Source organism: Ptychodera flava, chromosome 4, assembly GCF_041260155.1.
Source record: "Ptychodera flava strain L36383 chromosome 4, AS_Pfla_20210202, whole genome shotgun sequence".
Classification (NCBI taxonomy): domain Eukaryota; kingdom Metazoa; phylum Hemichordata; class Enteropneusta; family Ptychoderidae; genus Ptychodera; species Ptychodera flava.
The window spans coordinates 38,576,290-38,602,847 of record NC_091931.1 but is presented as its reverse complement, the minus strand read 5'-3'; the positions used below and the strand labels follow the sequence as shown (position 1 = coordinate 38,602,847).

General features: G+C 38.6%; 2 protein-coding genes across 2 annotated transcripts; both read left to right on the top strand.

Annotated features, from left to right (window-relative positions):
* Nucleotides 1-164: 164 nt before the first annotated feature.
* Nucleotides 165-3,946, top strand: LOC139132280 (solute carrier family 13 member 2-like). Its single transcript, XM_070698668.1, has 5 exons — nt 165-213; nt 629-741; nt 1,325-1,489; nt 3,485-3,619; nt 3,806-3,946. The coding sequence occupies exons 1-5, from the start codon at nt 165-167 to the stop codon at nt 3,944-3,946; spliced, it is 603 nt and encodes a 200-aa protein (XP_070554769.1).
* A 3,905-nt stretch (nt 3,947-7,851) lies between these two features.
* Nucleotides 7,852-26,558, top strand: LOC139131691 (Na(+)/dicarboxylate cotransporter 3-like). Its single transcript, XM_070697870.1, has 14 exons — nt 7,852-8,241; nt 15,619-15,727; nt 18,337-18,493; nt 18,714-18,843; nt 19,255-19,334; nt 19,548-19,730; nt 20,355-20,486; nt 20,942-21,055; nt 21,565-21,669; nt 22,285-22,370; nt 22,984-23,096; nt 23,642-23,806; nt 24,838-24,975; nt 25,626-26,558. The coding sequence occupies exons 1-14, from the start codon at nt 8,134-8,136 to the stop codon at nt 25,803-25,805; spliced, it is 1,800 nt and encodes a 599-aa protein (XP_070553971.1). The 5' UTR covers nt 7,852-8,133; the 3' UTR covers nt 25,806-26,558.

Sequence of the window (26,558 nt, the reverse complement as noted above, 5' to 3'; positions counted from 1 at the left end):
ATGAACAATTTAGATTGCAAAAACCCACCAGCAGAGATCAAAACAATTGGTATCTGAGAGCAAAATGTTAACAATTGGTACAGTCTGTATTTGCGTATGCAACTAATGCTCTTGCTTTCTCTTGCAGATATACAAGTAATACATGCATAACATGTGGAATAGCAATGCTTTTCTTCATCATCCAAGAAGAGAAGCCAAACTGTCGTACCCCTAGTAAGTCAAGATGGATCTGAAATTTAACAACTCTTTGCCTCTGGCCAATTGGTAAAAGTGTTTCTGGTACCTGTTCTACTGAGTTTTATTTTTCTGAGCTCTTGAGCAAATTTCCTTAGATCAGATCAAGGAAAGACTTAGTCCTACAGATATATCAGCAGTTAATGCATTAAAAGCAGGACAGACATGTGTTCAATGCCCCAGGATTTGACAGTTGTTCGAGAAGGGACAGGTGTCACCATATTGCTGCAAGCTTATATTTCTGTAAGCTTCGAATCACGTAAATTTATCTGCAAAAGCAAACTGGTGTTTTGAGTTTCCCTCAGTATTTCTTCTCCTTTCTCAAGATCTAATTTTCCATCCGTAATAGCCCTATAGGGATTTAAATGACACACAATTGCCTTGTTGTTGGTAGGTAGTACACGGAAACCAAAAACCGTGCTGACGTGGGATTATGTGTCCAGGAAACTTCCGTGGGGACTCCTTTTGATTACAGGTGGATACTTCGCACTGGCAGAGGCTATCCAGGTAAGCGATACTAGCCATAGTTTTGCTGTATTTACAATCATGAAATCAATCAGTGGCAACAATGATGAAGCTTTAACGATGATTACAGTCTGCATATTGTCAAACACAATTGGAGAGGCGAGAGACGCTCTTCTGTTTAAGATGAAATATTTAAGGTAGTATGCGCCTCGAAAATGAAAGACTTAAACTTTTGCTCAAACTTTCCTCAAGGAATCAGGAATGAAAATTTGGGGTCAACGTGCAAATTTTGGTACTAGAGAAACAAATTACCCACGATTTACCAATATCTGATATTCAAAATGGCCGCCCCCAGTGTTACGCTAACTCTATGGAGAAAAAATACAATTTTCGATTTTCAAAAAACTAAGACTGTCAAAAGTTTTTTACACCAAGAGCTTTGAAATGAATCCCCACAAGTGGTTGATCAGAAAAATTCCGAGAGACACAATGGATATTTATTTTACTGCGGCAGTTCTGTTCCAGGCACCCTAAACCTGTAAGTACCACCACACTATCAGAAACTTTTGGAGGTTGGATATGGGCACATGACTGATAGCAATGTGTTTATTTTTTTATTTTAAAGAATTCTGGCATTTCTAAAGCCATCGATGAGTATTTCCAAGACCGCGTCGCCGACCAAGAGCCCTGGGTTATTGTGTTGGTTTTGACCGTGGTATTGGCCATTACAACGGAGCTAATGGGGAACATACAGGTTGTCATAGTGATGATGCCAATACTTGCGTCGCTGGTAAGTAATTTACAAATTTATTGTACATTTATGACATCCACTAATACGTCCCCTTTAAATACGCTGATGAATCCATGCACAATAAAATTATGTACTTAATTTCTGATATGCCAACAATAGCGTTGATCGCGATTTCAGGTTTGTAACTAAATATAACTGTACGCGCGCGACATCGGACATCGCTGCCTGAAATTCGGACAAAAGTTTGTTGCTGCATGCACGGCTAGTTGTTGCAGCTTGTAGTCTGAGCCATAAATTCTTGTGAGTTGTAGTGCCCAGTGTAACACTAGCAGGTTTCTCTCGGAAAATGCGGACAATCCGACATATATATTTAGTTTTGCATCAATGAAAGAAAAAATGACGTCATTTGCGATCAGCGCTATTCATATAAATTCTGTCATTAATTATTTAATAATCACTTTTAGTTTCCATTATTGTGTGTATCTTTGTTTGAGAGGAAAGAGTGACATAACCGTTTTAGCTACTTTAGACTATAGTCTATAGAAGCTATTGGGATGGGTATCCGTCCGGCGTCAGTCTGTATGTATGTATGTATGTATGTATGTATGTCCGTTTGTGAGGCGTCCGTCCACTCAAATATCTTGAGAACCGCAGTACTTACTGATTGATATTCGCTGTGTAGATGAAAAATATGATTTTGAGAAACTAGTTTTTTAATTTTTTGATATTGTTGAAAATAGGCAAATTAATGCCAAAAAAGGTGTTTTTGGTAAAAAATCTTCTTCTTCATAACCGCTGGTCAGACAGCTTTGTTATTTGGTATACAGGTCGCTAGGGGTAACCCAACTCAGATTTGTTCAAATTGTGATGAAATATGCAAATGTGTATTTTAAGGAATTTTTTTGTCATTTTGGTCAAAATTTGACTTACATTGTATGTAATTCTTGTACTGTATAAACCCTATCAATTCACCCAGGAAAAATAATTATGATTTTAAATAATTGAATTAATTAGGAAATCATCAAAGCCAAAATAATTTTAGTGTAGAATTATCAGAAAGTTCAACTTTTTTGACAGTTCATAGTGAAATGCTTACCATCTTGGAGGATTAAAACATGTAAAGGCAACTTTCCTGAATCCCAACTTTGACATATTCTGAACCGCCATTTATTGTGCCCTGTATGTTATCTAAAAGAAATTGCTAAAAATAGTCAATAGTCAATAGAGATAGAGATAGAGAAAGTTCTAATTTCCATTTGTGGTTGACTTGGTAAGGATAAAATAAATTACTTTTTGAGGAAAAAAATAGAGTGGTCAATTAAAAGAGTGGTCAAAGTGATAGGGTTTTTATGGTAAAGCTGGGCTGTAAGATTCCTCATGTGCTATTTATAGCAATTATGCAATCTGTGTAAACAGTGCAATGAAAGTTACATGATTCCTTATAATGCTTTTGATGACCTTGAACTTCTTAAGTTTCAAACATTTGTCTCTTCAGTGTGCTTTCTCTGAGTATGTACAGTCTCAGCTTATTCAACAGAACTCACTTACAATGTTAATCAACGATATCCACCTTCTTCATCAATACATGTGTCACAAAATGTTATTCTCTATATAACACAGCAGAGCTCTGTCAACTGTTGAGTTGCTTGTTCTTTCAAAACCGCTGGTCAGACAGCTTTAATATTTGGTTTACAAGTCCCTAGGATGACCTAAGTGAGATAATTCATACAGTCAGGAAATACTTAATTTTGTATCCATGTCTATAGTAGCTTCAGGGACTTTGGCCCTATGTTTAACTTTTAGAGCAGTTATAATGATAAATACATTTTATCGTGTGTGGCTAATAAATTCCCTGTATATCGGTCATAAATGGGACGTTTCACAAACCCTCCCATTCCGCAGCATGACCACTGACTTGCTTGGGTCAAAGTGCATACAGGTGTCATGCCACGGCGATTTGTCATACTTGTGCATCAAAGCCTTCAAATTCAATGTTGGTTTCCACTTTTAAAAAGTAGTTATCGTCTCTTGCAGGCAAGTGCAACGTCGATGAATCCCCTGTACTACATAATACCCAGCGTCTTCTCCGCAAATCTTACCTTCATGCTCCCGATCTCAGGGATGCCGTTCATGTTGGCCTACACGGCTGGCGTTAGGATGGGTGACATGGTAGGTGCCAAGCCACGCTCCAGGCAGTGATGGCATTCTGTCAATACCTGAAACCTGGCGATTTGTACGACTATTACTATTATATGAAGTTTGAAATGATGACTGTGAAATGGTGACTATGAAATTTCTGACCCGCTCTCGATAACCTAATTATTCATTTTGGATTGTGTTTATTTTACCTTACAGATCAAGGCTGGATGGCTAATGAACATCATATGCTTGTTTTTCCTAAATCTGTTCACCAACACCTACGGCTACGTCATCTTCGATTTTGACACAATACCTTCCTGGGCCCTGCCTGACAATAGCACAATGTCAAGTCCATGATGATCCAAAAAGTGTCGTTAATGATCCAGAAATCGAACGGCAAAATGTGATGACGTCTTCAAAACGAAGAAGTTTATCTTCTATATATGGTCGCCTTCAACCGTTAAACATAAGGACATTCTGTTTTTTCTCCAACTAGAACACTGTCTCGAATGGATACCGGGTTGTAAATCACGCCAACGATACTAAAGAACAAACACTTTGGACACTACCAAACATTACTAACATTATATATAATAAATTTGTCGTCATGAATGCAAGAATAATAGATAGTAATGAGTAGACAAACCTATGAGACAGATTAATACTGCAGAGCTTTTTTGAGATAAATCCCAGTACAATAGATAAACAAGATTTGCAATTCTACAATTTACAGTACAGGCTTCAAAATTACGAGGAGTTGATTAACACAGTATATAATGTAATTTACTTTCAGCCGAGATTTCTGAAAGCGTTCCTCTGAAAATTACGTTCAAGCACATGTTGGTTACTGCCTTTGTAATGGAGTGTTAATATTATGTTGGTTGTCATAAACAAAGACAAATGGCTGAGCTAGTATGTTTTTCGCTAGTTTTGTCGAAGAAAAAATATTAATTCATACTTTCCATCTGAGAATCTATGTCGGTGCGCAGTTTTCCTGATACACTTTGTAAACCAGATATGAACTGAACATGCTCCCGTGTTTCAGTATATGTTGCAGTTGTCTGTGAATTGCAACGTTTGCCATATGTTTGCAACTTCATCGAAATTGTTATGATCAATATCACAAACAATATTCACCACAGATTAATTCAAAGGTCATTAAGTATACAAATATGTAATCAACCAAAAAAGAAAATATTAAATTTCTTTGACTGCTGTCATTGTATCCACACCTTACATACCAAGTGTAATTGCCTTTGATCAAATTCTTCTAGCTTTATTACAGCTTTATTACAGCAATATTCGGCAAAACTTGTGTTTTTCACTCAACTGTACTTTCTTTACTTTACGTTTTGTCTGAGACCATTACCACTATGGAAAAAAGTTATTATATTTTCACTTACTCTGAAAAATAAACGTTCGGTACAATTTTCGGTACAATGAAAAAAAATGTCAAGTAGAATTGCATTGCTTCTGCATACAAAAAATAATTTGATGCAGGACTGACAAATGAAAAAATAAACCCGCCGTCACAGTGACGAAAAGATTGCTGCCGTGCCGATTTCCTCCACCCCCCCCGAAATCAACTGGTTCTTCCCTTTGACTAAATTCTCCAGCCCCTGTGTTTATCTCGCTGAATGGCAACCATGGAAACTATGGTATATCAAGCTCTCAGATATGTCGAGTGAATGCACTTTCCGATCACCGATCCGAGGTTCGTCGGGCAGCAAATGCAAACTGTGACGGGGACTGGCTATTTACACATTTAACACAATAAGCAGAAGTATATTGGATCACGCATGTGTCTATCCTTGTCAAAAAGTAATAATTCCTTGACGCAATTTCCAACATCCTGGTAAAAAGTCAAACTTTCTTTGGCATATTAACGACAGAGATGCATCGCAACGCTGAAAGGCCCCTAAAGTTTTCCAAACGACGCTGAATAAACCGATGGATAAATCTGCGTAAAATGTGACATTGTTTTTTTTCGGCATGTTCATTTAGAGATGTTTTTTCGGCACATTCATTTAGGGATATTATAGCCAATCATATTATTACGGGCACTTGAATTTATACAAAGTATTGTGGATTGACTCTAGTGTTAATCTCAGAGTCTCTCTCCGCCAGTAGAAGTGAAAATAAAATATTATTTCTCGGTCATCTTCTAAAACAATATGGCAATACTTCGAAAGCGGATGGTTCGTTTACTCTTTACAAAGTCTAATAGTGATACCATCCATTCTAAAAATCTAATGGTGTACCGTGTATGCCTAAAATACTTCAATGACCAATGGTGCTCTCTCTAGATCTGCTACATCCATTTTACTATATCATACTTTTTTAATGGTAGTCACTGTGATCAAAGGTAACATCTTCCAGATGGCCTTGCTCGTCTCATTATTTTTATTTCATGTTATGTAGATCGTTAAATTAAAACTTGTATCACATTCTCTCCCGCGGTCTCCGGTTCCTCTGTTAACCGAGCTCGTCGTGGCAATCTCCGCATGGCACCATTTCCAGGAAAAGTGATTGGAATGCGGGAAGCGGTTGATCCACGATCACGCCATATGTCAGGCGTCAGAAATTAGATTATTTCACTGTTCTCGGTTCACAATGCCAAGTGTAAAGAGGAATTGTGGCTGCATAACTCCAAAATATACAGATTGTCTTCTTTTAACCATTTATGAATATCATGAAAAATATTGGTATCAGGGAAAATCGCTCCAATATGGTCAAAGGAATTTTATGTTTATTATATTTATAATTTAGGAGTAATTCCTCAATTGATCATGACTACTAGTGTATAGTATGGGGTATGTTTTTAGACCTGACAAAATATCCAGTGGTTGCATAAACTCCAGAAATGGTAAGATTGTAACTCGGAGATGAGACTATTTTACCCTATCGTTTTATTACCATGGGTGGTCATTTATCGGCACTGCCAATATTGTTGTCGGGTATTTTATATTTGAGAGACAGGCCAATGCGGTCACACATATTATTTCTCGTGTCGAAACTAGTTTCGGGGATTTGCGTTGGGTCAACGCATGTGTGTGTGCACACATGTGTGACTCAGGTTATTTCAGAATGTCATCTGTTTGGTAATACGGTTATAGTTTTAACCAACCGACCCATGCGGTAGCATGTACTGTTTAATTAATTTCAACTCTGATCCAATAAAATTGTGCATAATGTCATAGCGGAACGGTCACAATTTTTCGTCACGTTCACGCTTGTCAAAGTCTGTCGACGCTTATAGACGCTGATTACCGGTATATGAAACAGGTTGCAAGTACTATATGACATCACATAGCCTAAACCAAAGAAATTTTCTCCATACACATCACGTAGCCTACATCAGGTACAAGACTCAGAGAGTGTTGTAATCTACGCAATGGTTTCCGTCTGGTGCCGCTCCTTATGCAAATAACTTTGACACTACTGGGTGTCACGAAACTGGGTCGGTGACCTTGATCTCAGCCATAAGTTCAGGGAAGTCACACCGACTGGGTCATGCTCATCTGGTGACGGTGAAATGTTTCAACCTCGTTGCTACAAAGACAGCATGGAACTTCATCGGTCGATGAAAAAAATATCAGGTTTTCGTTTAGAAAGAAGTCATAAAACCTGGCAACTGTTGATATTTAGTAAAGAATGATTGTACCGTCACACCTTGATGACAAACTCTGTAGCCTTTCATACTGTTATGAATAAAACCTCTTCAGATAATAAAACCCTGCATGTTCGGACATGTCTTTGTGTCTAGGGGTAATTTCAGTAACCGTTAAAGTTGTAATAATATTGACAGACGATAATGTCAAAGCAAGATGAGGAACGGGGTTACAATGGTCACACACACACACACACACACTGGCTTTTTATCGTTGCCAATCAGAAAGTTCAGGAGAAAGCGAGGCTGCAATAAATGTTCACTTCTTTAGTAATGACACTTGTAGATTGAGACTGATTTGACATTGGAGGCGCTATAGCGCTGCTGTTAATATGTTGTCGGTGTAGAATTGCTACCTGGAAATCGCATTGCCTCAGTCTCTTTTTGATACCAACACTTCGCCCCAAGTAGTCTTTGAAGGGAGAGGAGTTGGTGAGGTTTGATCTTATACTACAAGGTATTCCGCGCCTGTTGACCGCATACAACAGTCGGAGACGGTCTACTATAGGCGTGCTCTTTGACCCGCCGTGGTAATCATATGTGTGCTCACCATAAAGAAAAAGTTGTGACCTTCAATTTATGCAAAGTGTTCATCTTTCCCCGAGTCTATTTACGTCGCTCGAGCATTGGGTACATTCATGTACTGTGAACACAAAAGAAGAATCAGATGTAAGGACGGCTGCACTTGGGCGCCACCCTCACTTAGAATATAGGTATTTGCATAGCCGCCCACAATTCTCCGTTTTCTTTTCAATATGTGACATGGTTAGCATTAAGTTAGTGTGACCGTGACGATCAACAAGTGTCTGGCTACATTGGCCACATATTCAGAAGGCAACCGCGGGCACATATTCTAGTCACTGAGAAAGTGAAAATGGTGCAAAACCGTACTTGTCGACTGTTGCTCGTCAACAGGGATTTACTCATAACACTGCTGACACCACTGCTACTGTCACCGATTCCTATCGTCTACAAGACCGCTGTAAGTATACTCAGATGAACTTACTTGCCTCGTCGCGTATGCCTAAGTTTTTGTCTCGCGAAGTTGCTGACTTATACGCTATACATGACATTTGCGTTTTCACATATTTCGGTGTGTTTTGACAAACCTCAGACACGAGAGTGGGGTCTTCCCCCCTCTTCTTTCGACGGACGCACTTGACAACTTTGAAAGTCGCGAAGAGTATGTATATGGCGACACAGTTAAGGCTTGAATGCCGGTGGCCTGTCTGGATACAGGGACAACCAACAAAACAACAACAGGGGCAAACTTTTTATTTCGCAATTGAGTTTACAAACAGATACCATAATGATGTTCGTGTTGATTTGACTCCCTGGCGAGTGGAAAACCACAGGAGCTCCTTAGCTGGGTAGTCTGCTAGGTAGATCGATATTCGGCTCTGCAACCTAAATACCTAAACATAAATACTCATTTAGGTAATGCAGTGACGGGCATCTCGATTACGGGATCGATAGATCGAGACGAATATCGATCTACTTAGCAGACTACCCAGCTAAGGAGCTCCTGTGTGGAAAACACAACACTGTGCCCAGTCTGTAAGTTCACGCATACAATATTGCTTTTGCACTGTATATAGTCTTCAGGCTATATGACACTGTTGTTTGACACTGTAAACTCACCTGATCATAGGATTACCTTCCTCAGAATAAAGGGGAGTTTTACCTACAGTCGTGCATAACAGTAACTTTGTAAATACACGCAGGCAATGGTAAACTGCAGTGTCTTTTGTGTACTTCTGGCGACACAGAAGTCTGAGGTTATCGTTAACATGAGCATGCGCTAAAATCCTAATTTTGCTAACCCCACGACAAGAACAGTCGGTATGAGCACGGTACAAAGCCACTATTCACTTCAAATATGTCGTCCTTGAATCTAACAAACAACATAAGAAACGAGACGTGATACCTAGTGGAGCTTTTCCCATTGTTCTTTGAACGGACAAACAAGAAATTTTGTATTCGTGCAAACCATTACATATTCAGGGTCACAGATAATCCTTGTATTGTTAGTTTTACAATAAATAAGAAGTTGTGTCGAGCTGGTTATCGCAGTAATCGATGTGCGCAGTGATGATATTCGTCCACCAATAAAATAAATCACCGCACCCTGGACAAAATTTCGATGTTTATCGGGAGATATATGCAGCGTATATCGCGACCTCTAATGACCCCCTTCCTTGTCGTTGAATCTATCTTCATGTTTACTTTAAAATTAGTTCAAAATAATGTCATAAACAAGATATTTCTCTTGTTTTTTGTGCAGACTGATACAACACTTCGTAAAATCTCGTGAAAGGGCGAATGGGACTATTTTCAGCTTAATTTTTCATCTCCGGATTCGCTCACAGGACCCCACATTAATCTGTTTCATCATAATGAAATATGTTGTTCACACTGTCAGCTCTCTTTGGGTGAAGATTTGTCACTGCAAATTTTTGAAAAATGGACGCCATTAGGCTCGCGTCATCCTCCCAAGAAAGAAATAAGCCCAACTTATGAATTCAATAACACATAAGCTTGCAATGACGTGACGGGATAGAAAATGAAATTGGTTTCGACTTCAAAGAAGGGATGTACAATCACAGTGGTGGAAATACATACTACAACTTCCTTATGTGAAATTCAAGTGTCCATTACATATTCCATATACGATGTGATTATTCCACAGTTGCAGGATTCACAGTATAACTTCAGGAAGATATGGTTTATGTATAGGAAACGTGAGAACGAAAGGCTTTGACGAACGAAACTGGAAGTTGCCTCATCCAGTTTCATTGTTCGTTCAGCCACACAGGCAATTATAGTAACGTTCAAAGTCAAATCCATTATTCATCTGGCTTAAAACCAAACCAGGGATTCCCAAAAGTTCCTGAACGCGCCACAAAGCATCGCGTTGTCGATAGATACCGGACTCGTGCTATAAGCTTATAACTGGTTAAAAAAAACTCTATACGTGTACAGTTAACATTAGTTAGTCGACAGTCCCGACTGTGTTTTCTTTCAATTGTATAAAATACCGACTAAACATGTGCAGCAAGTGTCGCACATTAGGTGCCAAATATATAATTTACCCACTACCGAGAGCCGAAGGCACGAGGTCAGCGAAACGTGCGAGCTGCAATGGCTTTTCACAGTCACATATCGAAGTGAAGGCCACAGAGGCACAAATTAAAGGGAAGCGGTCGTCGCGCTGCGCATGCGCCACCTTTTTTTAAAATTATTATTATTATATCTTTATTTCAGGCCAATAAAAAGTCCCATATACACACACAAAAAGAAAACACTAAAATAAAACTAATTATATAATAAAAGACGATAGTTTTTCCAAAAACTGGACATAAAAAAGTTATCGGAATGAATGCACGTCTCAATTATTCCATTGTTGCTTTCCTGTAGCCGTTTACCAAACTTGAACAGCAGGTTACGTTGTAATGACGTAAAGTTAAAAATATTTCTCTTGACACAATTGTTACTTATGCTTACTGGCCCTCTTAGGCCAAATACTATTCGCAACGTATTATTATATGCCACCTGAAGCTTGTGCATCATCTTGGTACTATAATTACACCAAACTTGTAAACAATAAACACTATATAAAAAACTTCTGAAAATTGTACATTTCACACGCTCTGAACAATTTGTAAAATTCCTAACAATGAAATTTGCCCTAGCATACATAACTCTTAATTGTCTCTGCATATCTGTTTCATCACAACCATGGAAGTCACTTTTGTTGCTAAACATTAATTTTTTATAAACATGTCTTCTCAATTTCAATTGGAGTAATATGGAAGCGGTCCCTCACTTTGTAAACGCCTCTGTGAGACTCTAGATCATGCAACAGTAAAATATTACGATCGGAAACGATCTTCAGTGGTGTATTTCTATTTAAAAACTCATGTAAGGCTACGAACATTGAGACAATACACTCGACACGTTATGTCACTGAGTTTACTGCACGCAGTCACGGTGAACAAATAGACTTGGGATCTTGTGCGGTCACGTTGGTTGTACACAAATGCTATGTACACTACAGCAATAAAACATCACTAAAATGATCAACATTGTACACCCATATATACCAGCAACAAGTACAATGCCTCACACAAAAATTACACAGACCATGATCGGCAAGCCAGAGTAGGACACGGGAGATGCTGTTACATCGATAAGGGAGGACGGTCACCGTGTTGACGTACACGAATATAAGAGAATCCGGCCCACAATATACCGGCCCCGAGACAGACTTGACCCCCACGACGAAGTTGGCCCCTCTGTTGATCACTTTTGCTAACTCGTAAGACGTGGCAAGAGATACAAAATGACAAAATGACAGGAAAAATAGACGAAAAGAGCGGGTTTTCTCAGCATTTGACGGGAAAATCGAGAGATCCCGTGACTGCAAGTACAACGGTCATGCCAGTGACCGTCACGAGCATACGCAGCGCGACGACTGCTTCCCTTTAATACCTAATTAGGGCAAACGTCCCTGTGGAAGTTCACATCTTCTACGCCTCCGTCACAGACCAGACTCATATCTGTTACCGACGGTTTACGACACTAGGTAGGCTTTACGCGCGCATTGAAGCCAGACGAAGGTATTCAGCGCGTTGAATCAAATACGTTTATGTTGACAATGCCATTTGTGATCAGGTCAAAGGTCTTCTTGGTAGAGAGTTCGCCACGTACCTTCCCTCTACAACGTTGCCTCTGTGCAAAATGTGATAGGGTTCTTGTGCTACGTGTTTAAAAATGTATAACGACTGTAAAGAATCGGCGTTTCGATTATCTTTGTAGAACACGTATTGAACAATGGAATGTCATTTATCAATAAAGCATATAAATTATTGTAAACTAATCTTTGATACCGAAAAGCGCATGTTGATCGGCAGGTTACCAGCATGTATCAACATATCTCAAGCGGCTTGTTTCTTCGGAAAAAAAAACTATTAAAGAAATATTATATCCGCCGTTCCAAGTAGATCGACTTAATCGTTTATTTGTGACGATTGTGCATTGTGTGGCTGTAGCTAAACCACAATAGGAAGACAAGTTGTTTCTTTATTTCGTTATGCAATGACCTGAGACCGATCATTCGTCCACAGTCACTCAAAAAGAGTGGCCCTGATGCGTCGCGTCGCCGAGATTCCTCTGTCCTCGCATGACAAACAATGCATGTCCTCGCCAAATAAACAATGCAAGTTTTGAATAGGAGATATCGGTAACCTACTATGCTCGGAGGGGGGGGGGGTGAGTTCGCGCCCAAAGATTCCTTACATCTTTGACACTTTCACAGAAACAATACCAAAAATGTTCATTTTCGTGTTTCACTGATTCTTCCAACACAACGTTTTGCACCAAATCCCGTTTACTAGCCGTGAGTAAAAACAATTAGCAAATGCGATTGGGTCTAATCAACAGCATGAACGTCCGGCATTCGCATAGTCAGCTATAGGCACAATGTCTCTGACATACGTTTCCTCTCGAACGTGACCAGAAAAACAATGATTTAGTGTGTTTATAAAAAGGACTGCCACCGACGCCTCAGGTCGCAACCGGGCAGTGCTGTACCTCCACTCACAGTGGAGGGACTGTGCTCTAATGCAGGTAAAAAGAAGATTGGTGAACAACCGTATGCTTGTCAAAGGTTACCCTTCAATAGGGATTTAGTTACAAAACTATTTACAGCTTTTAGTATTAGACTCGATTAAAACTAATATAGCCACTCAAATGCAATCTTTAAACGACCTATAAAACTAAAAACCACTACAGCAAAAATAAAAAAGTTGCTTCACTTTTGTTCCCCCTATAATGCGTTACTGGCACAATTAATTCGCATTGATATGATTTGGCCTGCTTCAGTGGCCAAAAATAATACCCTGATCAGCCTCCAAGGTCAACTCATGAATCTATAGCATGTCGGGGGATTTGAGATTTTTGAAGAAAATAACGTATTCTCCCAGCCCCTCTCTAAATAGCTGGCAAGCAAACCAGAATGACGTTGCTATTTTCTGTTGCTGTGCTGTACTAGATGAAACCCGTCCACTTGAATCAATGCCAATTGTTGTCATTCAAGTTGTAAACACTTTATATCATACCAATCACGTGCAAATTGTCAGTATTAACAAACGAAGACCTTTGAAGATGCAATTGCGACAGTATCAAACACAAAAGTTTATTCACGCCTAGCCAAATTTAAAGTCGGGATTTGAATTCTTTGCAATTTTGAAATTCTTTGATTTTTTTCCAAAGCTGCCGATGCAATTGAATCATGTCCATCAACATACCCCCCCCCCCCCTAAAAAAAAACCCAACAAAACAACCGGTAATGTCTATAAAATATCTTGTGCAACAATGGGGTGAATTCATCCGTTACACACCTCATAACTCATCAAGGTCGATGCATTCAGTTACGGTTCTTCTTGTATATCGCGGCCCAATTGCATGTTTTGAGGTACATACACGCATTCCATATTTGCAGTGAAGTATGCTCGTCCCATTATTATTTACTGAGTATACCAAGTATACTCAGTTAACAAAGTAAACGGAGCGCAAAACGAACACATCTTTCCTATCGACCCACAATTAATTTAAGATGAACATTTATTCTGACCTTGTCTCATCAGAAACATGTCTTCAGCTGGTTGAATTGAGGACAACAGGGGATCTAACGATGACATTTAAAAAGATAGTGATGTCTGATATATTATGGACGAATACTAACACTTCCTTCCGCGACCTAATTATCGCCAAAAGGTACATTCTTACCTAAAAAAGTCGACCATTTTTCATGAAATTTGTTTGATGCAAGATACTACTTATATCATTTGACATGTTGAAAGATACTGAATAAATGGGTGACCATGCATATATTGGACCCCGGTTTCAAACAAATTAAATGAAACCATCGTAAAAATGAATTAATGGTCATGACCATTCGCGATGGTTTCGTGTATCGTGTCTAAAACCGGGGTCGAATATATGCATGGTCACCCATTCATTCAGTATCTTTCAACATGTCAAATGATATAAGTAGTATCTTGCATCAAACAAAATTCATGAAAAATGGCCGACTTTGTCCCTTTAACAAGCTCTTAAATTTCAAGCAGGTCAAAGTTTTGCTAACTTAAATCTTTTCAGAGTTCCTTTCGTCTCACTGCGAGGACACTCTGATCGCATGAAATTTAACCACTGCCCTCAGCCTTTTATCTGAAGAACTGTTCTTTGCCTGAATAACCGCCAGTAATTTAATCCGGTGATATACGGGAACGGACAGATATTACTGGGGGTTCGTGTATATCGAAGATGGGTCAACGGTTTTGAACGTCGAGTGTCATAAATGTGCATGCATTTTAGGGGAGCGTTTTCTTGTAACATTTGTCACGCTTTGCGTGATAGATATAACATACCTGTACAAGCAATGACTAAAAAGTGTGCTCTACAGTCTGCCGTTGGTGGGCAATGTCTGATGTACCTCCAATAAACCGAGTTAAAACGAAGTATATACAGTCAAACCTGTGTATGGTGGTTACGAAATGGACCGAGAAAAAGTGACCACTGTACGGAGGTGTCCTTCCTACAGAGGATGAGTATGGCATTACTGTTAGTATTCGTGGTGTAGAGAGTGGTGAATTTAGTGAAAGATAACAGTGATAATAAAATTCAATTTCATCTCTTGAAAATTAGGATGAATGCATCTTATGTCTGTAACAATTGTGAGGCACACATACAATCGGTCAAAATTGACGCATTTCAGCGTAAGGATTATTTAAAATAGACTCATTACAGTCCAGGAATTTTTGACAGAGGTCATTCAGAGTCAGTTATGCTGACCATTATACACAGGTTTTGTACCAAATCTGAACTGTTTCATGTGACCACTGACCACATTAGAGAAGTGGGTGCACCGTAGTATGTCAGCTTTGACTGTAACCTACATATGTTGATCAGCCAGCGTATGTATTATTAAAAACAGCGCTTGACATTGCTTCAGATAAGTCTCGTAATATATGTGTTAGGGACAGTTAGAACGAATTGTACTGTTTTCAATGTGCTCAGAACAATGCCATGCTGTAATGTTTTTTAAAAATATATTTCGCTAATCAGACAACGACTTTTTGATCACGTGATCCGCTCGATTCCCTCACTCATCCATTCAGTCTTGACGTCGACGCATGGAATTGTTGCAGCAACCTTTTCTGTGTGACGATTTTAGTTCTCCCGTATCATTTACAGGCCGGGCGCAAGTCAATTGATATAAAAGGCACTTATTTAGAATGTGTGTATGATTATTGGAAATTGATCTGATGCATGTACTGTTTTTTTCTCCTCCTCGCAGCTATCAAAATGTCTCTACATCTTGCTGTTAATGCTGGTGTACCTGCTGTTGGAATCACTGCCTCTTGCAATAGTCGGTCTGCTGCCGGCGGTGGCGTTTCCACTCCTAGGTATTGTACCTTCCATATTTAGCTCCACTGTTCACCTAGCGTAGGGAAACTAGTGTACCAACATCTTTATGTATATATATCTATCTGCTGTCTGCTGTCCGTTAAATATTTCAAAAATGATTGATTGGATTGAAATTATATCAATTAAACTGAAGGCTAGATGTGATCAGATCTTGTTCTGTGTGGCTTGCATGATCTGAAATATTATCAACAGTGACGGGGTTTCTTTCGGCTTTAGGAATACCGCTAGACTTGGTTCAAGTCTGTGATTTGTGAATGTTTAAATGGAGTGAACGCAATGATTTGTATTTTTGCTTTCATGTGAAACGCGCGCGTGAGTGGAGTGGACGCGATGAGTGGGATGAACGCAAATGCGATAATCGTCGCCGGTTATTCAAGGATGGAAAAAAGACACCGTCCTGTGAAGAAGTAGAGTTTGCCGTCGGTACAAGTCACGACCCCTTTCTGCACACTCATGTGAGTTGCAGATCATGCAGCAATCGGGCATTGACTCTGCTGAAAAGCCTCCAGCAGTTCCGACAACAGTTCAAATCTACACAATCAAACATTGGGACCAAAGAAGAAGATGTCAAGCGGTTGGTCCCGTGCGAAAATCACAGGCCCGGCAAAAGGGTCCTAATAATGGCTGGAGCTGTCGATCATTTGTATTTGCTTGACGTCACTGTGTACACAGTCCGTCTGGCCGCCGGTACTTTGTTACAGAGTTCATTGACTCTGACGTCAATTCTGCATAAAGGTTAATTATCAGGTTCAGACAGGTTCAGACTTTATTAATTATGTGCGATGATTTTACCTTATATGAGAAATCTAGCAAGTACATACTGTTCTGGTGTTTATGGTCTTGGCCATTGGTACATGTAGGTACCTTGGAGAGACTTTGCATTTCATTTGTATGTAAATAAAGATTGTATGCATTGAATTGTATATACGAAGTGTCTTTACGAACACCAGCTCAGACGAAGGGACAACATCTTGAGAGAAGGAACTATCTGGCAATATGTAACATCCATTTATAAGAAATAAACGGTGTTATCTTTGAAGACTTGGAGTCTCTACGCTGTTTCTGTATCCCGATATCCTCTCGCATGGCGATTCCCCGAGGAAGATAATTGTCGATGGCAACAACTTTGCAAGAAGTCCAAGTCGGTAAATCCGGCAGAAACTAACTCACTATACTGCGCAGACTCATTAGTAACGCATTTAATCGCTGGGAAACCCTGGCCTGGGCTACCAAATTCTGAATAGGTTTGTACGAAATAGGAGAGACACAAGAGAAACTATAATGATTTTATTTTTTAAAAATTCACCGACTTGGACCAAGTCTAGAATACCGCACCAACCAGCATACTGTTTCTCTTGTGCATGACGGTGTATCCCAATTCAATATGTGCTGTAATTATGTATCGATATGGCCAACAGGCAACCTTTTTGTTTCACACTTTTTCAATATTCAAAGCCATTGCCCCAGATGTGTCAGAACTGATTTTGTTCAACGTTGACACACTCTGTCAGTATATGATGATATGCGTGTTCACGATTGTGTCTCTACGTCACCAGATAAGGGAGCCGGGTGGAGACTTTACCAACATTTTCTGTGTCGAATATCATTACCCGAATATGTTTTAATCGATTTCTTTACCTTCATCGATTTGATTTTCAATGTGGTAATATTACTGGTGGCCATTTTAAGATAAGTTTCCACAACCAAAACAATGACTCACATGTTAGTCAACTGATTTCATTCAAAGCTGGTAGCAAGACACTACTATGACATCATTGTGAATATGAATTTGTATTGCGATACGATCTTACATGGCTGCAGGATGACTCGACATTACCAACAATTCAACATTGTTTTCATGTAAGGAGAATTTACTCGAAATGGCCTATACTAGTTGATTTCAATGTTCATTGATATGATGGCTCGCACTGTTACAAACTCATGACAACACTTCTAGCTGGTCACGTACTAGGATAGGCAATGGGTCATTGCAGTTACGAAAAAAAACTGATAAAGGTCACGCAGAAATGTTACAAAATTTAGCATATGAAATCGTCTGGTCTTGATGGAAACGCCAATTTCACAAACATTACCCAGATCTGTAGGCCATATCTTGGCAAAGTTTCAAAATTAGAAAATATTTCTTCGATCTTCCTCCGATGCGACAGCATTTCCTAAACGTCCACTTAGACCGTATTATAGAAAGGGGTTTTGAAAGATCACGATCGCTAGTTAGCATATTCTATGTTATGTTGGTATTTCTTTGACAATTATTAAACACGATTGGAACTAACTTGGGATAATTGGATAGTGAAGTAATGTCGGTTCAATCTGCAAATGTAAGCTCATCTGCTTTTCTTTTTAAGTTATACACTTGTTTTATGAGTAATTTGTAATATTTCAACATCCAGTTGTAGGGCACCTAACACTTTTGAGAAATTTGAAAAAAATGTAAGATCCAATTATCAGTTCCAATCGTGTTATTTGCAGATTTTAATTATACCTTTCTCTTTCTCCTTGAAGTATTACCTTTCTCTCCTTCAGAAAGTACATGAATACTTAGTTTACTCTCTTCTATTTAACACAGGGATAATGGATGCCGCCACACTTGGCAAGGCTTACTTCTCCGACCAACTCTTGTTCATCATCGGTGTCTTGATTATCTCATCAGCGGTAGAACGTACAGATCTGCACAAGAGAGTCGTTCTGCGTTCCCTGTTACTGTTTGGGTCGAATCCTTACGGGTAGGCCATGAGCACCTCTGTTTTCTGGAAACTTACAATCGATATACTGACCGACAAATGTAAAGCGATTTAAAGCGCATTGATGTCCAATATCTTTTTGTTAGAATTTACTTCCAATATACTAAATGAATCCATTGCTCACTTTATAGCAAAATATACATATTATCCACATTGAAGCGCCACCACTGATACTACAGATGTTTTGCTGTTTTAACCACAGGCTTCTACTTGGCACCTTCATCATCAGTGGTTTCCTATCGATGTGGTTACCAAACGTGGCAATGATGAGTATGATGCTACCCATAGGACAGGCACTCGGGGCAGAACTGGATCGCCAGATGGAAGAAAAGGTGAGGGCGTCCAAAGCAGTGTTAAAACATGACACGTATATGATTATTAAAACACCGGTGCAATACGATGATAAAGTGAAATAGAGGCTAAACTACCTGAAAAACAAACTGCGGAAAGTTGTGACTGATTTACAGACACGCTACACGGATTAAATGGACTAACTTACCAGATTCATGGAACAGACGATTATAAAGGTGCATACCTACTGACACAATGCAAAGTATTCATTAGACAAGATAAATCCTATGCATTCTAATAATTATCAACGATTTCATTTGATTGCGTCATTAAATCCGAATCCTAACCAAAATGATTGGTGCAATTAATTCAGATGAGATAAGGCGTACGGTACTGTTCTTTGCCTCGGATTGATCATTTTTCACCCATTTTATTCAATTTGGTTTCCCTAGAATACAGACATGGAAGAACTTGGAACCGTGGGAGAAAAGGGTGAAATCATCGCTAATCAAGCTGTTGCCGACGACCTTAAGTAAGCAGTCCATGTGCATTTGAAATACCAGCAAAAAAAAGTGAAAGGGAATATCGCCAGTCAAGTGAAACTCTTAAAGTAATCTCCATACATTTTGCATCGGAACTATCTTCTGGGAACAAAAGTTTTAATAGATATAGCTTATATAAAGCCAAATGATGTTGTTTGTACACATCTTTAAGATTTTTTCTATGCCTCCTTCGCACCTCCTAGGAATGTTGTTATCGTAGAGGACAGTAAGAAGCAAGAAAAAGAACGATTGACAGAGAGTAACAGGAAGAAGCCTATTATAACCAGTTACTTACTGTTGAGCATGGGTTATGGTAATACCATTGGAGGTTCGGCGACACTGATAGGAACTATAGTCCCCATCGTGGCAAATGCACAGCTATCAAGGTACCGTTCCAAGTGATCTCTCTCTCTCTTTCTCTCCTTCCTTATATGCATGCATGCATCTATCCAGACAGACAGACATACAGACAGACAGACAGCCATGCATGCATACATACATACATACATACATACACACACACACACATACATACATACATACATACATACATACATGCATGCATGCATGCATGCATGCATGCATGCATGCATGCATTCATTCATACATACATACATACATACATACATACATACATACATACATACATACATACATACATACATACATACATACATACATACATACATACATACATACATACATACATACATACATACATACATACATACATACATACATACATACATACATACATACATACATACATACATACATACATACATACATGAAAATAGAAATGAGTATGTATATAGGAACAGTTTCAAAAAACATTAATGGTAACTAGAGAAATATATAGCCAATACAAAGACGCCATCAGTAAACATTTGTTTGTTCGTTATTCCAATAAATATCTTCCTAATCATCATGCTGTAGGGGAAACCACAGCAGCTTAAGATAAATACTATGGTGATTTAGCGTCTTTCCATTTTATCTCTTCGGATGGCCAGGATCTACGGACCAGACAGCGTGATAGAATTTGATGCATGGATTCAATTCGGGTTACCCCTGCAACTGGCGTGTTTAACGCTTGCCTACATCTGGCTGGTGTTTCTTATGTGGATATCGCTTCGTAAACAAAGGTGAGTGCTGATCAGCTGACACTAAGACGTCACCATAGCCCTCCGCTAAGCAGTTTCTTATTTACATCTAAATTACATGATAGGTGAAGGTTTGAGATTCAAGTCTGAAACAGAAACGAAATTACCCATATTCCGCTTAAAATGTCACAATAACAAAATCAGATTCAGACTGTAGTAGTAATTGATGTGATTTGCCCGTTTGACTTAAACAAGACAAAATATGCGAACAGCCCCTTTTCCCTGTTTAGTTTTCGACCTTTCTGCGCTGCCATTCAGAATGCAACTGGTACAATAAAGAAAAATCTGTTTAAAAAAAAATAAAACTTCGCGCCAATTTCGACGCAACTCATTTCGGTGAACAGCAACGACGTCGACATTGGAACACTCGTGAGTGACGTCATGAATAACCCTAGCACGCTTGCAATCAACTGACGTCAAGTTTGTCCCGCTTACAGACGAAACAAAGCAGGGAGGAGCCAGGATGAGGACGATACTAAACAATCGGGCGGTGGAGATGACAAGGTGAAACAGTACGTCAGATCTGAGTACGCAAAGTTGGGAGGCATGAAGTAAGTATCGGTGTATGGGTAACATATACCCTAAGTCGGTTTCTGCAAATCGAAAAAGTTTCAAAATACCGAATACTGAACATTTGTGTGATTGATAAACATAGAAAGCCCCTTAAGGCAGTATGCGTCTCGAAAGTGAATGATAAACTTCCGCTCAAATTTTCCTCAAGGAATCTCTCAATAAACCTCTTTCAAAATCAAGAATGAAAATCGGAGTCACCGTGTAAATTTTGATACTTTAGAAACAAATTACAAAGGAAGTTTACCGATATTTGAAATTCAAAATGGCCGCCATCCCTGTGTTAACTCTATGGATAAAAATAAAGTTTCCTTACACCAAGAGCTTTAAAATGAACCCCCACAAGAGTTAGATCAGAAAAGAATTTGCTTAGTTTGATAGTCCAAATATATGCACCCGAGGCACATTTTACATTAAAAACATCATTCTCTCAAGTCGTCGTAATGATATATGTCAATATCAACAATACCGTCTTCTCTTTTGAACTTAGGTGGTCGGAGGTTGTAACTATCTTCCTGATGTCAACATACGTACTGCTGTTGTTCTTTGCGGACCTGCAATTCATGAAAGGATGGAAGTCGCTGTTTCCCAAGGGGTATGTTGTGATAATTTGCTCGACAAGAAAATAATCTCAGCAAAAGTAAACATTGGTCATCTACTTCTGGAGCAGTTCTTCTGACCTGGGAACATATGCATACACACCAAGATAATGATCATTTATACCATTATTACTATCATCAATTATTTTAGTCAAACAAATAAAGGAAGGACGCTGGAAATTCAGTAAATGCACGATCGCATTCGAACAGACAACGTATACGGTATCTGTTCACTTAGCGAAAATATCGGCTGTCAAACCCGCTTGGCTATATCCCCACCCTTAAAAATAGTGGTGCAATAACTGGGCTAAGTGAAAAGTTCGCTAAATACTGTTGCTGCTACAATCAACACTATACTACCACATCAGTCACTATCGCTACCACCAGAACTATTAATAGGTTTCCGAAAATCATTTGATTAGCTACATTTATGCAGTCTTTTCTCGTCTGTTGTATCATCGCGAAATACTCCGTGTTAGAAAATATTTGAACATACACGATTTTAACCAAAGGGATCTGTACATTAAAACCGCTACAGAGTCTCAACAACGAAAAACAATAGCATCAAATTGTATGTAACACATCGCAATTGTTACGACTCTCTCGTACAGATACACAAGTAATACATGCATAACGTGTGGAATAGCGATTCTCTTATTCATCATTCCATATGACAAGCCGAACTGCCGCACCCCAAGTAAGTAAAGTATACTACTTCACAGATGTAAGTATGATGTCAAAGCTTGAAAGGTTGTTGTTGCGCGACCGTCTTTTGTATAAAACACGTGTTAATTGCATTCCACAAACGTGACAACTTTGTTAACAACTCTTCAGTGTCTCTATGCGTACATGTGCGTTCAGACTGCAAGGGCTTGGGCACAGTCCCTCTGGTTTAGGGCTAGTAACGTATAGTAGCATGTACCTTGGGGACAGATATTCGGACTCTCACATTTTTACAATTCTTTGCAGATCTACCATTTCCGGGGCCTCATTTTAAAACTGTTGAAGTAATACAATTTTTTACCTTCTCAGTTTTTCGAAAATCGAAAGTTTTACTTTTCCCCATAGAGTTAACACAGGGAGGGCGGCCATTTTGAATTTCAAACATTGGTAAATTTTAGGTAATTCTTCTTAACTTAACTTTGCACGATGGCCCCCTGACTTTTATTCTTGATTCGGTAAGAGAATGGTTGAAGGTTTCATTGAGGACAGTTTGAGTAAAAGTTGAAGTCTTTCACTTTCGAGAAGTGTACTATCTTAACTCAGCCTTAGAAGTGATGAACTAACACACCGTGACACCATTTTTGCAGGAAGTACTAAAAAACACGGAACAATACTAGAGTGGAGATATGTCAGCAACAAACTGCCGTGGGAACTTGTGTTGATCATCGGCGGATATTTTGCATTGGCGGAGGGAATCAGGGTACGTGACAAACAAACAAGCATTGTTATACAGACCGTAGGTACTGATTGGTACATTGGATACCCAGCACCTTTGCTCGTGGTTTGATTATGACAACCAACTTCTTTGAGTGTATCTTTTTCAAACCTTCCGTCGATGGCGTACACAGGATTCTGTACTTCTCCCTCCGTCTTCTCACAAAGAATTTATGGACATGTGAAATTGATATGACATGACGCCGCCGTCGCGTTGATTGAATTATGACGCCAAAGGATGACATTGGCGACCTATATGCCAATGCAAATGAAATATATTCATTAACTCGGCTTATATCAGAGGGGAAATTTAGTTTCTTATCGAGGCAGCGATGGCAAGTTCTGAAATTCATAAAGCGGATGTAACAAGGTGCACCTATTTACAAACGTTTGTCCCTCTCACGACCCAGTCGCAGTCTGCTATCCCCGACCAAATGTGAAAAAGACAACAAACTCCCTAAGTTTCAATCGCATAAAAAACTCAAAAGCCAAAAAGTTGATAATGACGTTCGATTCGCTCTTTCTTGAAAGGATTCTGGGATATCTTCAACCCTCGAAGGCTATTTCGAAGAAAACGTAGGCGATCAAGAACCCTGGGTTATTTTATTGATCTTAACGGTGACGTTAGCTATTGCGACGGAACTCATGAGTAATGTACCTGTAGTGATCATAACCTTCCCTATCATTGCATCGCTGGTAAGATTTAAATATATGTACAGCATACATATATACGTAGATACATACATACATACATACATACATACATACATACATACATACATACATACATACATACATACATACATACATACATACATTCAGACAGACACACAGACACAGAGAGACAGACAGACAGACCATGGAGATAGTCAGACAGACAGACAAACAAACAGACAGACAGATATATTGACAGTGTTTTCTCCAGGTTTCTCTCACAAGAGGTGAAGGTCCCTCCTTGGGGAGGGGGGGGGTTGGGATTTGATTTGGTTCTTATCGAAGGGGAACCGTGATAAATTATGCAAATTAAATTGTACAAATTAAGGTTTGTCAAGGTATTAACACATTAAGGTTAAAATGTGGGTCAAATATTAAATTAAAAAGTCTCCCGTACTTTCTTCTTGTCTGTACAGGAAATGTATATACCATTATATACCAAAATATTAGAATCTTACACTGGTCATGTGCACTTTAAGTCATATGAATTCAGTTTTGTAATTTGGAGACAAAGTCTGGGCATGCATGTTCAATCACGAGCACTGATCATGGTGCAGAATGCCACTGCCAATATTCTGTGTAATCGATATCTCAAGATCTCATTGTACGGGTTGACATTGCGCCCGTTTGTTATTATTTTAAGGGGGTTTAGATTAGAAAGGGGAGGAATCACACAACCGCGCGTTCTGGAGAAAACACTTTTTTAGTATTTTATATTGGGTTAAGTGTTACTACATATTGGGCGTAGTATCATGACATATTTTTTATTAGCATTACATATTTGTTCAAGGTTATTCCATGATGGGTCAGTATTATGAATATGAGGATGACTGTTATTACATATTTGGTTATTATTAGATATCAGGGTGATACACAAATATGTCCCACTTTGAGCATTGCTCTCTTTTTAGGAGGTCACAAACGAACACTTTGTTGAAGATTTCTAATATACCTGTTTCGGCCTTCTTTGAGTTTACTTCCTATTGAGATTACTCTCACCTCATACTTTGCAGGCAAGTGCGACATCCGTCAATCCCCTCTACTACATCGTGTCCAGTGTTTTTGCGGTGAATCTAACATTCATGCTTCCAATATCAGCGCCACCGATCATGATACTCTACACATCTGGTAGCGTCACAGTTTTGGACATGGTAAGTCACAATCACATCCAGACCTAACACTATAGTACTGCGAAATAGCAAGAATTTCCTTACCTGTGTTTGCTTTCTCCTTGCTTCGGTAGATATTTAAAGTTTCAAAAGATTTTGGGTTTGTAATGACACAGATATTTATTTATTTATTTATTTATCTGTTTATTTATCTATTTCAAGGAAGACCAACGGGAACAAGTCCCATTTATAGGCTCCATAAAAATATATGAATGAAAAAAAAAAAAAAAAAAAAAAAAAAAAAAAATATATATATATATATATAATATATATATATATATATATATATATATGCTGAAAATCTAGGAACTTGAGACTTAAAGTTGTTACTCTACAGGCTGTTGCATGTGCTAAGCAATTATCAGGAGTCCTGATGATTGTTTAGCGCATACAACGGCCTGTAGACGACAAGTTCCTAGATTTTCAGGATAACTGCCCTGCAGAAATGCAACATACTTTATCTGCATTGACAAGCAAATAGCTTTTCTAGTGTGTGTGTGTGTATATATATATATGTATATATATATATATATATATATATATATATATATATATATATATATATATATATATATATATATATATATATATATATATATATATTACTCAATACTGTCGTTTTTCTTCAACAGCTCAAGGCAGGATGGATGATGAATATCATGACAATACTATTACTTAATGTATTCATCAACACCTATGGTTACGTCATTTTCGATTTCGACACAATGCCTGCCTGGGCCATAAAGGACACTACAACCATGGCGAGTCCGCTGACCAACATCACGAACGAGTCCTCTACCCTTTTAGGCTGAGTATCATCTGGATAATGGAAATGTCTGCGTTTCTTATACACCTTTTGCCTTCATGGACAAAACATTAACGGTCCGGATATGGATTCTAAATAGACGGAAGCTGAGGTATACAGCCTTCAAAATGAATCAAAACAAAAATAGTTACATTGCAAACTTTTTGGTGTGATTTATTATAAAATCATGTCTCCCACGAGAGAAAAAATAATCAGGATAATTTCTCTGGTTGGAGCTTTATAAGGTGAATAATATTATACAGGCTTGTTAAATTGAATCAAGGTATACAAGTACACTACATGGAATAACGTTACCATACCAGTCCGTTGCTTTCTTATTCATGCAACGCTAGTTTGCCTTCGATAATCAGTGCTTATATATTTATAGCATATTATGCTTTTCGCGATTAAGTATCATTGAGTTCAAAAGATTTCAGAACTTCGTTGACTGTGGAAAAATCATTGTGTTATCTTGTATTTTCTCCAGTTCAACGCTTAACATTCCCTAAAAGGGTCAATTGAAGAAACTGCGTTAAGGTGTTGACAGGATGCATACAAAAGGGAGTATACATTTTACATAAAAGAAAAACTCGAAACATTCATTTGTCATACTTGAACATAAATATTCACATGGGGACTTTGACTATATTTCCTCTTGTAAGATATATAATAAATATTACCATAGTTATATCATATTGGAGGGCTGTGAAATGTAAAATATTGGGTGTAATTTCTTTTATTAAAGGTTTCTTTTAGTTTA

Bases quoted from the DNA above. Each gene is read 5' to 3' on its own strand.
- LOC139132280 (XM_070698668.1), top strand. From the start codon at position 165: ATGCTTTTCTTCATCATCCAAGAAGAGAAGCCAAACTGTCGTACCCCT. The intron at 214-628 runs GTAAGTCAAGAT...TGTTGTTGGTAG, and splicing joins GCCAAACTGTCGTACCCCTA to GTAGTACACGGAAACCAAAA. The intron at 1,490-3,484 runs GTAAGTAATTTA...CGTCTCTTGCAG, and splicing joins TGCCAATACTTGCGTCGCTG to GCAAGTGCAACGTCGATGAA.
- LOC139131691 (XM_070697870.1), top strand. From the start codon at position 8,134: ATGGTGCAAAACCGTACTTGTCGACTGTTGCTCGTCAACAGGGATTTA. The intron at 21,670-22,284 runs GTATGTTGTGAT...TCTCTCGTACAG, and splicing joins AAGTCGCTGTTTCCCAAGGG to ATACACAAGTAATACATGCA. The intron at 23,807-24,837 runs GTAAGATTTAAA...CATACTTTGCAG, and splicing joins TCCCTATCATTGCATCGCTG to GCAAGTGCGACATCCGTCAA.